The following is a 14,769-nucleotide window of genomic DNA, read 5'->3' as shown; positions in this document are numbered from 1 at the left end:
ATGGCAAAAAAACATTTATTTTGTTGCTACACAAATATGGGGTCAGTTACAATGTCATACACCATGAAATGGCATTTGGTATACCTATTGTAACAGTGAGCTGAGGCATTGTGATTCATTGAAATGCGTTGCAATGCATTGGAATGGGCATCACGTGATGCAGTGGATTTGTAACTTTTCCGACATCAGTGCCAGGCATTATACCCGGGCCCCTTCGACCCCGGATGCATCCCTGACAGTGGTCAGCCATGGGTGGTACAATGACCTGACAATCACCATCAATGGTGACTAGAAAATTTCCTGTGTCCTTTCATGAACGTGCCCAGTGGGTTCAAATTTTTAGTCAACCTCAACAGGATCAATCTCAAGGCCATCAACAGCATCGACAACATGTCAAATGAGGCATGAGAACTGCATGAACAATTGTCAGGGCCCAGCCTCTGTCCGGGGGCAGCCCTACCTCAGAGCTGGACACTTACGGTGTCCCAGGCAGCCAGGTGCTGGATCCTATCCCAAGCTCCTCAAACTCACTAAGCAGGGATTGAGTTGTCATGTATTATGGAAGGTAGCTACAACTTGCCTAAGTGGGGATTGAGTTGAGAAGAAGGGTAAGTTTCCCTATTCCCCGCTTGGCTGCTATAAAAGGGAAATGTTCTGTACAGTTTGTAATGTGACTATGGGTAGAAGTTCCTGCAATGTGGAAAAGGTGTCACATGGGTTAAGGCGAGTTGCTTGCCTTGACCCATGTGATTTTTCCCACGGGTTTGCATGTGGGCTGTAGTTGTGAGAAAGGTGGGAGGATCAGGGAAGTGGGGGGAGGTCAGGGAAGGTGGTTCTGGGGTTGTATGGTCAGGTGTGGTTTCCCTGACAACAATACATGCAAACTGATGGGCAGAGCCCATCTGTTTTGGAATTGAACAGGCAGCTTGAGACAACCTTGGATGCCTGATATCATTCATGATGTGGCCACAAAGTACCTGCTCATTTCTTTGTCGAGGCACTACATCTCTGAAGAGGCAAAGGCTTCAAGGGCAGCAAACAATGCCACCTTCAAACTGTCCAAACTGGATGTTGGCAAGTATGCACCACCAACTGCAATGCCCCCAGTGCAGGGCCCTGAACACACTTCAACCACTGAGGATGAGGTGATGATGATGACAACATCACTTCCAACAAAGCATCTGCTTTGTCAACACATGATTCTGATATTGAGCCACTCCCACCCTGCCAATTCCCTGCAACCCAAAGGTTGCAAACTTCTCCAATGGCTAATGCCATTGCAGGCCCTTCTTCAGGGCCAAGTGACTCTCATCCTGCCTCTTCTGGGTCCATTGTTTCAACAACTCAAACTCAAGGTGACCAACCTGTCACCAAAAAGCCCCATGAAAAGGGCAAGAAGAAAGCATAGTGCTTTCCACATTCTGTATGGTCAACAATGATACCAACTACTCCACTGTGCATGATCGTTTACTCAAACAATCTTTATTTCTTACTATCTCATTTTGTTTGTCACCGGTCAATGACTGGCTTTTGCAAAGGCCCAACAGCCTTCGTATTTTATTGTTTGAGCCATCCTAAGTGTCATGAACCCACCCAGGGATGGATCCGATCGCTACCCAGGCAGGTGTGTCTGGTGGAGCTCGGTGTTCCAGGTCATCCGACAGTGGGTCGGAGGCTGACTGGAGGTGGGGTGGAGCTCCGAGGGTGACAGGGTGTTGAAGGGACTCAGCTTCAGCGACTCAGAACAGAGCGCTGTGCTCATTATGTTCTTGTTGTCCCCAATTTGTCAGGGGGGCTGGCAATGGAGGAACTGAGGCTGCCAGTGGAAGGGGGGCCAGAAGCCCCCTCTCACCACTTAACGATGGAGGCATTAGTGAGGGTCAATCATTTGTCATGCGATTCGTTGGGTTTTATACCAAGGCACCTTTAGATGCACCTGTCACTCAGTTCTTGGTTCAGGGTGGAGCAGCAGATGAGTAGAACATGATAGACATCCTGGAAGAGGGTTTGGGTTCAAGGACTTAGGACTTGATATTATAAGTGGGGGAACTATTTACTAGAGTGGTATGCACGTACATATAGCAGAGATAATTGGATCCAAAGGGAAACAAAGGTTACCAAGGGGAAGGAGAAGTAAATAGAAAGAACTCTGCAGGACAAATATGGAATAGGCAAAAAGCCCAAATTACATCTGAGGTTTGTGGAGTGGGAGGATTAGAAGCCAACTGAATGGGAAGGCCTGAGCCCATCTATGAGTGAGCAGGGGACTACAGGGGAAGATGTCTGGAAAGGTCCGGAGCCTGGAAGTTGTAGTCCGGAAGATTGGGGTTGTAGAAAATATCAAATGATAAAACAACAAAGAATAACATGACCAGAGGTAAGGTAGGAGTGGGGAGGTACCGGAGGGAAGGAGGTACCAGAGTGAAAGGGATCTTACTTGTTTTGGGGACAGTACATTCCGTTCCCCTGTTCGCCTCAGGCCTCAGTTGGTCCATCTAAGTATACACTGTGATGGGCTGTATATTAACAGGGTAGAAGTAAAGGCTGATCTGCCTTTTACAGCTACCCCGAGGGTTTATATACATTCTAATGCATTCTCGGCACAAATAAATAGAGAAGCTTCCGTGACGCTAAATTAGCGTTGCGACATAATTATCAGACAACAATGTTGTGGGCGGAATATAGACATGGGCCGGGGCCTCACATCCTCCTCCCTTGTGATATTAAATCGCAGACAGGGTACAAGCATATATACACAAGGGGAAAACAAGCATTTTTAAAGAAATAAAATTTTAACGTTCTACATACAAAAGATGTATGCAAACAGGGGCACACTCATTGCAGGAGGCTATAATAGTAGTTTGTGTTAGAACTTGCGGATTTGGACGACTCCGGAATGGAATCGGAGACTTAGCGTGGAAGGACCTCGGCCTCAGCGACTCAGGCGGAGCACTGTGCCATTGCTGGTTGTCCTAGGGGTCCCTAATTTCGGATCTAGCAGAGGGAAAGTCTCTTGGGGGGAATTCATGTCGATTTCGGACTGAGGTTACAAGTTACTAGGTACATTGTATATAAGGAGGGGTCCGGAATCAAAAGGAACAAGGGTAGGACGAAAGGAGACAAAGGGAGATGGAAAGAGGAGCAACACCGAGGGTCAAGTGTTTGACTCAATGGTGTTTTCCCAAAGGAGGAATGAAGGGCCAAGGCCCAAGGAGGAAGGAAGGAGGTTGGGAGTGGGGAATGGCTAGCTGACTGAATAGAAAGAAGCAGCAGCCCAAATAGGAATGAGGGAGAATAGCGGAATTGAAATGGACAATGCAATAGTTGCAAGGTCCGGAGTAAGTCCGGAAAGTCCGAACTCGGAGGTTAAACTCCGGAATATTGGCAAAGGTAATTAAATGGAATGAGCTAACCAATACAATGGGTATAAGCGGAGGTGGGGTCAAAGTCCGAGGTCGGAACTAAGACCGGAGGTTCCGGAGACGAGACATGAATGGGATACCGGAGCGGAGGTCCGGAGTCGGGAGCATAGGTTTTGCGTACTCGTCTGGAAGGTGTCGAGGTTGGGGTCGGACCCGGAATGTTCCGGAGTCGGACCGAAGGTGGTGTCCGAGCCGGAGGTGGGATAACCTCTTGGGAGTCGGCAAGGAGAAAGTGATGGAAGGGAAGTAGGGCTCCGGAAGTCGGAGTTCGGAGTTCCAGGAGCCCGGAGTGGAGGTCGGGATTGTATGGATATGACAGTTTGTAGGCGAAGCCCACTTAGAGTTTCTCCTGGAACATATGCACCCAGATCTCAATGACAGAGTTGTCGACAATGAAACGACTTTCTCATCATTGTGAGTTCATTAAATGCCATTGTCAACAGCAGAATTGTCGTCGATGAAGAGGAAAGTGAATAATGTCATTGACAAGAGAGGAAAGGTACAATGACAGCATTGTTGTTGACGAAAGTAAGAAGTTAATAATCAACGATGGCCCTGTCGTTGATGAAGGTGAGTAATCAATGATGGCATTGTCATTGACAAAAGTAGGGATATGAGGGGATCAGTTCCTCATTCGTTTATGCAGCATGGACCTGGATGGGCCAGAGCCAGATGGGCAATTCGATGTGGTCCTACAAGTCATCATGGACCTTGCTGCATCAACAGCGACATCGTCACTGAGATAGTTGTCGTCATAGTGACAAGTCTCGACGTCAGCATCGTTCATGGATGAATCCTCATCTTGACAACAGTGCAAGTAATGGGCATGGTGCGTGGGATGGCCGCATCCATGGGAAGTGGAGGGAGCATGCCCATGCACTGGTGGTGTGTGGGCAGATTCGTACACCGACAAGTGTGCATACATCGGAGGGGGGTACTGTGGCGGAGGTGGGGTGTTCAGATATGCCACAGGGTGTGGGCTCACATACATCATAGGTGGGTTTGAGTACAACGTTGGGGGAGGGTTCGAGTACATAAGTGCTCATTCTTGACGTTGAATCTTACGACACTCACGAGTGTCGTTGGTCATTGGTTTTATCCATTGACACGTGAGGATGTACATCTGTGCAATACAAGCCAGGGGGTACTGGTTGGGAAGTCTTTTCACCTCCATCTCAATGTCATCATGTGACATATGCATTCATGAGGCGCAGTTGTTTGTAGCCACCCTGTACCAGTCAGTACAGGTGTCAATGTCCTCTTGCAAGCACTTGCCCATCTTGAATGACCAGGCAAGATGGTACATTGTAGCGTAGAATCTCACACCTTCTTCAGTGTGTATGTAGTTTCGAACCAATTCAAACCACTTAGGTTCTTTGTCGCAGAGGAGCGCAGCCGCATCTGGGAATTTGATTCTGTCAACATGGTCAATGTTGTAGAAGCGGGTAGGAAGGGCCACCGATTGATATAATGTCAGTGGGGGTAGGGGTTTGCCATGCACTTCAGTGAGTTTGGCGTCATAGTACTCATAGTAGTGGTAACTGGGTGGATGGTTTGCAACAAATTCCTCAAAGGGGGCATCAGGGTCAACAACCCATTTGCCTTCCATCTCGTCATCATCGGACGTGGGAGCCCATCTCTTGGAAGAGGTGGTTTTTTTTGACGGTGCAGACTTGGCCGATGCAGGATCCACTGGGCCAACCCCAGGGGTAATGATGGTTTGGGGGACAGTGGGCTGTGACGACGAGGGAGCAGAAGGTTGAATTGGGGTGGGTTTGGGAGATGCAGGGCATCCCCTTGCTGTGCACACGACTCTAAAAACGTCCTCGTTGAGTTTGTCATTGGCCTTACAGAGGGATTCGATCCATTGATGAAGACAGTCGTTTTCAGAACGCAGGTCATCGGCCTCATTCTGCAACATTTCATACTTATTCCTGAGCTTGTTGAGCTCATCATTTCTACGTTTGTCTTCGAACATAGTCTCCTTATGTTTCTCGAGTTTCTTCTCGATACGGGCCCACACGACTTCCATAATCATTTTGAGTTGATCGAGCCCTGTCTGCATGGAATGCGGCAGGTGGGGGTACTTCTCACTCATGCTTACACAAGTGGGCAGGACCAAAGGGTCCTGTTTTGGGGTTAAAACGCCCATGCTGGGCGCTTCAGGGGCGACAGTCTGAGCGACTGTGGAGTTATTGTCCATCAACGACATGGCAGCATCCGTGGTGGGACTTACAAGTGGGGAATTTGGGCTGGAGTCTACCAGGGCCTCCTTGATGGGGGAAAGGTTGAGGGAAGATTCAGCAAGGGGGGATTCAGTCGCGTTCATTTGAGCGATTTCAAATTTGATGGTAGGAAGCAGGATTTGATCCCGCTTTCATTGTCATATCCATACAATCCCGACCTCCGCTCCGGGCTCCTGGAACTCCGAACTCCGACTTCCGGAGCCCTACTTCCCTTCCATCACTTTCTCCTTGCCGACTCCCAAGAGGTTATCCCACCTCCGGCTCGGACACCACCTTTGGTCCGACTCCGGAACATTCCGGGTCCAACCCCAACCTCGACACCTTCCAGATGAGTACACAAAACCTATGCTCCCGACTCCGGACCTCCGCTCCGGTATCCCGTTCATGTCTCGTCTCCGGAACCTCCGGTCTTAGTTCCGACCTCGGACTTTGACCCCACCTCTGCTTATACCCATTGTATTGGTTAGCTCATTCCATTTAATTACCTTTGCCAATATTCCGGAGTTTAACCTCCGAGTTCGGACTTTCCGGACTTACTCCGGACCTTGCAACTATTGCATTGTCCATTTCAATTCCGCTATTCTCCCTCATTCCTATTTGGGCTGCTGCTTCCTTTCTATTCAGTCAGCTAGCCATTCCCAACTCCCATCCTCCTTCCTTCCTTCTTGGGTCTTGGCCCTTCATTCCTCCTTTGGGAAACACCATTGAGTCAAACACTTGACCCTCAGTGTTGTTCCTCTTTCCATCTCCCTTTGTCTCCTTTTGTCCTACCCTTGTTCCTTTTGATTCCGGACCCCTCCTTATATACAATGTACCTAGTAACTTGTAACCTCAGTCCGAAATCGACATGAATTCCCCCCAAGAGACTTTCCCTCTGCTAGATCCGAAATTAGGGACCCCTAGGACAACCAGCAATGGCACAGTGCTCCGCCTGAGTCGCTGAGGCCGAGGTCCTTCCACGCTAAGTCTCCGATTCCATTCCGGAGTCGTCCAAATCCGCAAGTTTTAACATTCATTGCATTTATCCGATATTATTCGGATATTCCCGGACTTGCCAGTTTAGGCAACTCATGGCTTCAACACCATAGTTGGCCATGATAAGGCATTGATATCCACTGGTATCGGACCGGTAGGCGATGTTCACGCTGCAGTCATGATGGTCCGCTGTGTCATATCCATCCACGGCCATCGACTTCCACTACCTCCGATCTCTCCGGACTACCTCCGCTCCTTCACTAACCTCAGAGCTCCCGTATTCCGCAATCACCTCAGTATCCCTTGATGGTCACCACCCCCTCTTTTCAATTTATTACCTACACCTCCCTAAGTACAGAGCCCCGAAGGCTTCCAGACAGCTCCAACATCCGCTAGCGCACTCCCGCCTCTGCTTGTTATGGAAATGGGAATTTCCCATCTTAGACTCTTATGGGTTCTGTATCACGTGATTTGTATAATAATTAAGTTTATCCAATCAATAATCAACAAAAACCCGCTGTGCTAACATCTGTTACACCACATGTCAAACCATCTGTGAAACCACCTGTAAACCCCTATGTCCAACCCCCTTTCCTATTCCTGCGCCAGAACGGACGAAAATGGGCACTTCGGCCCCATTTTTGTAACACTGCTGGGCAATACACTCGCTTGCCCTGCAAGCCCACCTTCGGGCCTATCCCTCCTTTCCATTTCTGGGTTATCGCCTACCATTCCATTAACCCCATAACCTGACTTGTCAGTAATACTCAATCAGCCAATATTTAACCCTGTTAGCTCCGCTCCACTCGGCTCCGCCATTTGTGGGCCCACCCTCATTGTAACTATATATATACTCAACTTGTACATAGGTTACACCTCAGTAATAAAATCGACTAGAGTTTACCCCCTTCAGTTCTGGTTGCCAGTTAGTAAGTTAGGGCACGGATGTGTTACTTGGCACAGCGCTCCTGGCATAAGTCGCTGAGGCCGAAGCCCTCCACCACAGAGACATTCCTTCATCTCGACCTGGTCTTTGACACACTGGATCTATTGTCCAGCATCTGATCCCATCATTGACGGTTCAGTTCCTCAATGTTCTCTACCCCTTGTACTGTTAGGTAGTCATCCAGTGCAATTAGATCATTTACGTTGGCCAAGGGTTCCCAAGTAAGGTCACAGTAGTCACCAAGTCCCCATTGGACACGGAACCATAAAGACTTATCATCGTCCCACCGATGGTCGACAATTTCCTTAACCTGGTATTCCTGTTCTGGGTCGTCACCAAAGTCGTAAAATACTTCTACAGCACGCCCAGGGAATAACACAGAATCATTCAGCTCATGAGGTGCAAGCCATGAGACATGGAACTTCGCAAAGATATTTCTTTGCGTCAACACTGGGGGAAGCCTGAGGATGTAGTTAGACGGTGTAGGAGAAATAATATTCAAAGAATAAAACAATGATCTATCAGAATAGTCAATGAACAGGTGACAAGTTCAGACGTTTAACAGATCTCATGATCTTTATGAGACTGGACAGACATTAGAAGATCATTTATCTACACCCATGTAGCATGAGATTTAATCTACCACAAGCATGCCTAGAACCTGGCATAGGTGTAATATTCAAAGAATATATCCCTACAACAAGAAAATAGCACATAGACGACAGAATAAGAAGGAACATTGGGAAAGAAATGTGAATATCTCGGGAACCAGTAAACTTTTGACTGTAATCTTTTTACCATCTGGAAGAACTGTTTCTTAACTTTATCCATGGTTTTGTTTCATTCTAAAAGCTTCAAAACTGACGGAGATATTGCTCAAACGGCGAAACATCTTATAATTCATATATATTTATTTGCTAATTCTTACAAAAAGTAATGTGACTCAAGGGAAATATATTGGCGCCCGGAAGTCTGGCGGACCGAATACCATATGACAGAGTATTCCCCGGCGCGGCGGACAGTTTTTGATCGCATCAGAAGAGGAGAAAATGCTAAAAAACCGGATCTTGTATATTTTCCCATGATTCATCAAAACTTTTTGATTTTAAGCTCAAATAAATCGGAACAAACAAATGATTGATGATCTGGATCTCGGATCATAAGCATAAAGTGATTCAGAAGTTTTCGGATCAGTTAATTAATTGGGAAGGCTCTAGAACATTAGTAATGATGCGGCTTCACAAAAAGGGGTCAATTAGAGAACAGTCTAGAAAGTTCCTTTATAGCCAAGTCATTTCTAAAGATAACCGTTCGTAATTAAGGCGGTGTAGAGCATAGCTTCAGCGCTACAAGATCCCGCTAAGATCGGCCCAAAAGACAAAGAAATGAATTACTTATTGCTGAGTCATGTCCTAAGTCCATTATTAAGCTTACACAGCCCAAGCCCCTATATCATTCTAGAACTATCTATAATACAAATGTAGCACATGTAACTAGTGCGAGGCGTGGGAGTAGAGAGGCCTCTGAAAAGCATAAAAGGCCGCCGCTTCTGCCCCCTCTCAAACCTCAGGTAGAAATAAAAGTTTAATTCTCCTCACCAGTGGTTGGTTCATTTGCTCCAAAAGATAAAAGCAAATATTAGTTGTTAGCTAATATAAAACTAACACGTCACTCTAAGCGTGAGTTAGGGTCAGTTAGACACAGCTGAACAAAAGTGTCATAGTGAGAATTAGTGAGAATTTGGTGGAGGGACTTCTTAATTGAATAATCTCTCAGCAATACTTGGTTATCACACCACAGGAGAAAAGTGAGCGATCCTGAACCTGCTAGATAACTAGCACGCACTCTAAGCGATAGAAAGAGCAGTTTGGTCACTCCTGTATTGAGTAACATTTATTGCGGAATTATTTTATTAGTAGTTTTCCTTCAGTAAATTATCAGGAAAATCACGTCCTACTGAAAAGTGGTATATCTAGGTGTAATATTGACTAGAAATCATAGTAAAGTCAATATAGAATTTTATCCATAGACGATCTATACATCAGGTGAGATCGTTGGGGGGTGTTTATTGTTGTTTAGACAGTGAACAATTATATATTTGGCAACCAAAACACGGTCAGTATGCAAATCAGCACAAACTCTAATATCGTTATTGGACGTAGGAAACTGGTTACATAAGGTGATCCAGCTCCGCTCCTTCAACGGGTCCTCAAATACCTCCAGTATTTCATAAGGGCCAATATAAGTTGGCAACAACTTGTGTGCCCTCCCCCTGGGGAGGTTCAGATCTTTCGTTGAAAGATATGTGTAGTCCCCCTTCTTCAGTTTGGGGGAATCAGGGTGCCAATGTCGGTTCACCTGGATAACCTGTTCTACACGACTCTTGATAATAGCATCGTGAGCGGCCTGGATGTTGTCCAGGGCCCGTTGGGCAAAGGATTTTACCCCTGGCAATTCAGATGATGGCAGAGACATGGTCATCTGTGGGAGGTATCCGTATACCAACTCAAACAGGGCAAATCCTGTTGATTTATTCACACTTGAGTTCAATGTGAATTCTACCATGGGTATATGCACAGCCCAATCTCGTTGATCGGGTCGGACGAATGACCGAAGGATCTGGACCACCATCTGGATCACTCATTCTGCTTGGCCATCCCCTTGAGGATGGAATGCGGTGGTTAACTTGAGTTTAACACCCATTAGTCAGTGCAACTCAGTCCAGAATTGAGACATAAACTTTGTGTCACGATCTGACACAATGGATGTTGGCATGCCGTGCAAACACACAACATGTTGCAGGAACAAATGTGCCAGCTCAATTGTCTTGACCTGGGTCATCACAGGCACTATGTTACAGGAATGGGTTCCAGGGAACCCAACCTGAGCCGTTCGGCTCACTAATGAAGGTGGCTGCGTAGCCATCGGAGGGAGAGCAGAATAGGATGAGTGTATGGAAGTACAACCTGTGTGTCGGCCAACGGTAACTTGGCGCTCCTGGGAGCGTACCGGTAGCGAGTATGATGTGGGCTCCTTGAGGGAGCCACCTGGCTGTCTGCTAATGGGGACTTGGCACTCCTGGGAGTGTGCCGGTAGCAGGTATGCTGGGAGTGTTTGGCTAGCGGTGACTTGGCGCTCAATAGAGTGTACCGGTAGTGAGGGATACTGGGACTCCCAAAGGGAGTCACCCAGTTGGTGGCTATCGGTGACTTGGCGCTCATGGGAGCGTACCGGTAGCGGGAGTTGTTGGGGAAAGCGGGCTGGTGGACCAGTGCACAGTAGTGGGTGACCATGGGAAGTGGGACCCGCGGGTGTGTGGCCAGGCATCCTGGAGCTGCCTGGACCGTATCCTTCTCCTGTGGAGGTGGGATAGGCTACAGTTCCTGATAGGGAACTTCTGGTTGGATGGGAGTAACCACTCAACCACCCGGTGGACTGGTGGGAGTGGGCAGCAGGAGGTTGGGCATGGGAATGCCCTCCTCGTTGCGGTTTTGTCATGGAGAGGAGGAATAGGGAGGTGGACATGGTTCCAGGGTTACAGGTTGAGTTTACAGTGGTGACACAATGGTGAGGATGTTACAATCGCGGTACAAGGTTTGTGGGTTATGTATTTGATAATCAGAAAACATCTCGGCAATTACCATACATGTCATATGACTTGTATCTATCTAATACAAATGTTATAATGGCCAAAGGAAGTCCTTTGGAAATCAACAAATCCCCCAGCCAGCACCAAAACCCAGTGGGAAAGCTTGGCATGGGGTTTGGCAGAGAATGAAGTGAGAAGAAGTAAGAAATATCTTACCTGTGTGCCTGGTCTATAGGAGTCTAGGCCCATTTCCATAGCAAAGGGCCTCAAGGTCTGGTTGCCTGTCATGGACCATAAGATTCTCCATTTCCATAACACACTAGGTGAACCTGGCACATTAGATGGCACAAAACTACCCAAAGGTAGTTATAACTCAGGGTTGTTGGGAATGGTCTGACAAAATCCATGGTGATTGACTCCCAAGGTTTCTCAGGGACTGGGAGCTGGTGCAGCAGTCCCAGATATCTGAGTTTGCTTTTCTTGGTCATCTGGCATGTCCCACAGGATGTGCAGAATTTCTCGATGTCTTTTGACATCAAAGACCACCAGTAGTGTTTGCATACATACTCGAGCGTCTTTTTGATGCTGAGGTGACCAAGGATTCTGTGTGCGTGCTCGATCGCAATGCCCATAATCCTCCCCCCTTTATGAATAGATTCAGGGAGGACAAGTCATGGTTTGCCTGAATCATTCAGACGAAAAATCAGGCCATTGACGATTGAGAACTTGGGGAACTCCTCAGGTTTTGTGAGGATTCCTTTCCAAGCAGTGTGCCTGGAGTAGCCATCTTTCACACTTGCGATGAAAGCGTTGTCCTCCACATGAGGACATAGTTCTGCCAATGGCAGCAGTACATCTTCGAGGGAAAGCTCCCTCCTCCCTTGACGATCGTCAGGGGGATCAAGCTTGGATGCCTCAAGATCTCGTGGTTCCTGAGCGTCTCTGATAGAGTGAGATGCACCCAGGCGTATGCACTGCAGTTTTAACCTGTGCAGGTGTAACAATTCTTGTGCTTCTTCAGCACATGCCAAGGGCAAGTCGTCGCCCTTTTTATCAATCCGTATATCTGCAGATATGTAATCGTTGTAGTGGACATCCTTGTCTGATGAGGATTCATAGTACCACGACAGGGCATCAGCCACTTTGTTTGTGTGGCCCTGTACATACATGATGTCACAATTGAAACCATGAAAGAAATTTTGCCAGCAAATGTGATGCAGTGCAGTATGGTTCTTCTCTTTGAAGTAAGCACCTTGTGGTCAGTGACCACAGTGAATTTTCGCCCACCAGTCAGCTCGTCGAGCCATTTGGTGAGCACTTCCAGAATGCCTAGAGCTTCCAGCTCATAGGTGAAATACGCCTGTTGAGTCAGGGTGAATTTCTTTGACATAAACGCAGCAGGGTTAGAGGTTTGCCACTCTTCACCCTGTGTGAGTACGGCCCCGACACCAGCCAGGCAGGCATCGGTGATGACTGTCAGGGGACGACTCCCGGGTCCCCATGACCCTCCCCTATGGTCCACAGTCCCAGGTGTAACCAGCCCTGTCCAGGGCACAACCTACTGGGGGTCAGAGATGAGAAGGAAATTAACTTCTCATCTTCCCACAGTGGCCACAATAGATTGAAAACTTCCGGAGATATCCGGAAGTCACATGAGACCTGAGACCCGAGGTCCGGGCCATCCGGCCGCACTGAGCATCCAGCACAGGGCGCACGCGGGGAGTGCAACAGCCGGGTGCAGTCACGGGTGCGGGTGCGAGTGCGGGTGTGGATGCGGTATGGGCTAGGTCAGGGTGTATGCCCTGACAATGACCCAGACACGGAACTTGTCTCAGTCTGAAGGAATTGAATCTGGTATATCCCAGATTATGGGCTTTAGAATCGGCATCTTGCATGCGATTACTTTGATTTGCACATAGAGCTTCTCATCTTTTAGATGAGTGTATATCCACAAGAACTTTTCATTGTGTTGCTTCACTGTCATAGTTCCAGTGAAGATGTCGTTGAACCATATGTGGACGGCTCAACCGATTTGGTCCCTTAGGATCTGTCATATCCATACAATCCCAACCTCTGCTCCGGGCTCCCAGAACTCCGAACTCCGACTTCCGGAGCCCTACTTCCCTTCCGTCACCTTCTCCTTGCCGACTCCCAAGAGGTTATCCCACCTCTGGCTTGGACACCACCTTCGGTCCGACTCCGGAACATTCCGGGTCCGACCCCAACCTCGACACCTTCCAGACGAGTACGCAACACCTATGCTCCCGACTCCGGACCTCCGCTCCGGAATCCCGTTTGCATCTCTGTCTCCGGAACCTCCGGTCTTAGCTCCGACCTCGGACTTTGACCCCACCTCCACTTATACCCATTGTATTGGTTAGCTCATTCCATTTAATTATGTTTGCCAATATTCCGGAGTTTAACCTCCGAGTTCGGACTTTCCGGACTTACTCCGGACCTTGCAACTATTGCATTGTCCATTTCAATTCCGCTATTCTCCCTCATTCCTATTTGGGCTGCTGCTTCCTTTCTATTCAGTCAGCTAGCCATTCCCCACTCCCAACCTCCTTCCTTCCTCCTTGGGCCCTGGCCCTTCATTCCTCCTTTGGGAAACACCATTGAGTCAAACACTTGACCCTCGGTGTTGTTCCTCTTTCCATCTCCCTTTGTCTCCTTTTGTCCTACCCTTGTTCCTTTTGATTCCGGACCCCTCCTTATATACAATGTACCTAGTAACTTGTAACCTCAGTCTGAAATCAACTTGAATTTCCCCCAAGAGACTTTCCCTCTGCTAGATCCGAAATTAGGGACCCCTAGGACAACCAGCAATGGCACAGCGCTCCGCATGAGTCGCTGAGGCCAAGGTCCTTCCATGATAAGTCTCCGATTCCATTCCGGAGTCGTCCGAATCCCCACATTCTAACAGGATCCAAGTCAAAATGCGCTGGAACGTGGAGGGGCCGTTACAGTCCCCTTGTTGCAGCACGTTGGATATGAAAGTACCGTATGGGGTACTCATCCTGGTGTATTGTACACAGTCCAGTTTGATACGAATCTGTTCATACATGTTCATCATATCGATTTTTGATCAATAAGTTACCCGAGCCATACTGTCCATGATGAAACGCATGTCAAGCATGGGCAGGACATCGAGAATAGAGTTTGTGTTGCAATTTCTCATATCGATTACTGTTCATAAAGAACCATCCTTCTTTGCAAGACAAAGAAGTGGAGCAGCCATTGTGACTGCCTTGCGTTCCCACCACTTGGCTCGCTCATAACGAGCAATTTTCTCTCGAAGCTGCAGTTTGAGGCTTGAGGGCACATAGCCCTCCTTTCTATATATGTTTTATTCGGATCAATCAAGTTGATCCGATGGTTAACCTCCCTGAATGGAGGTAGAACCTCAGGGGCTGGTGCCATGACGTCCTTGAAACATTCATGCCACCAATTCCTGAGTGGCACAAATTCAGGGTCTGTCATTGGCAGCCCTTCTAAATGGGAACAGTTGGGAAGCCTGAGGTCTTTCCACCTCAGGCTTGGCCAGTGATTGGGCCACTGGGGGGTGTCCGCATCTTTTTTAGTGGACAT

General features: G+C 47.9%; 1 protein-coding gene across 1 annotated transcript; it reads left to right on the top strand.

Annotated features, from left to right (window-relative positions):
* Positions 1–941: 941 nt before the first annotated feature.
* EI90DRAFT_3122183 (uncharacterized protein) lies at positions 942–1,408 on the top strand (the record flags this gene model as incomplete). Its single annotated transcript, XM_039063468.1, has 2 exons — positions 942–1,145; positions 1,214–1,408. The coding sequence occupies 2 exons, from the start codon at positions 942–944 to the stop codon at positions 1,406–1,408; spliced, it is 399 nt and encodes a 132-aa protein (XP_038917273.1).
* Between the last annotated feature and the right edge of the window lie 13,361 nt (positions 1,409–14,769).

This window comes from Cantharellus anzutake (assembly GCF_015039405.1).
Source record: "Cantharellus anzutake strain C23 chromosome Unknown EI90scaffold_18, whole genome shotgun sequence".
NCBI classification, from domain to species: Eukaryota; Fungi; Basidiomycota; class Agaricomycetes; order Cantharellales; family Hydnaceae; genus Cantharellus; species Cantharellus anzutake.
The sequence above is the reverse complement of the archived record's forward strand: the minus strand, read 5'-3'. Positions and strand labels throughout refer to the sequence as shown.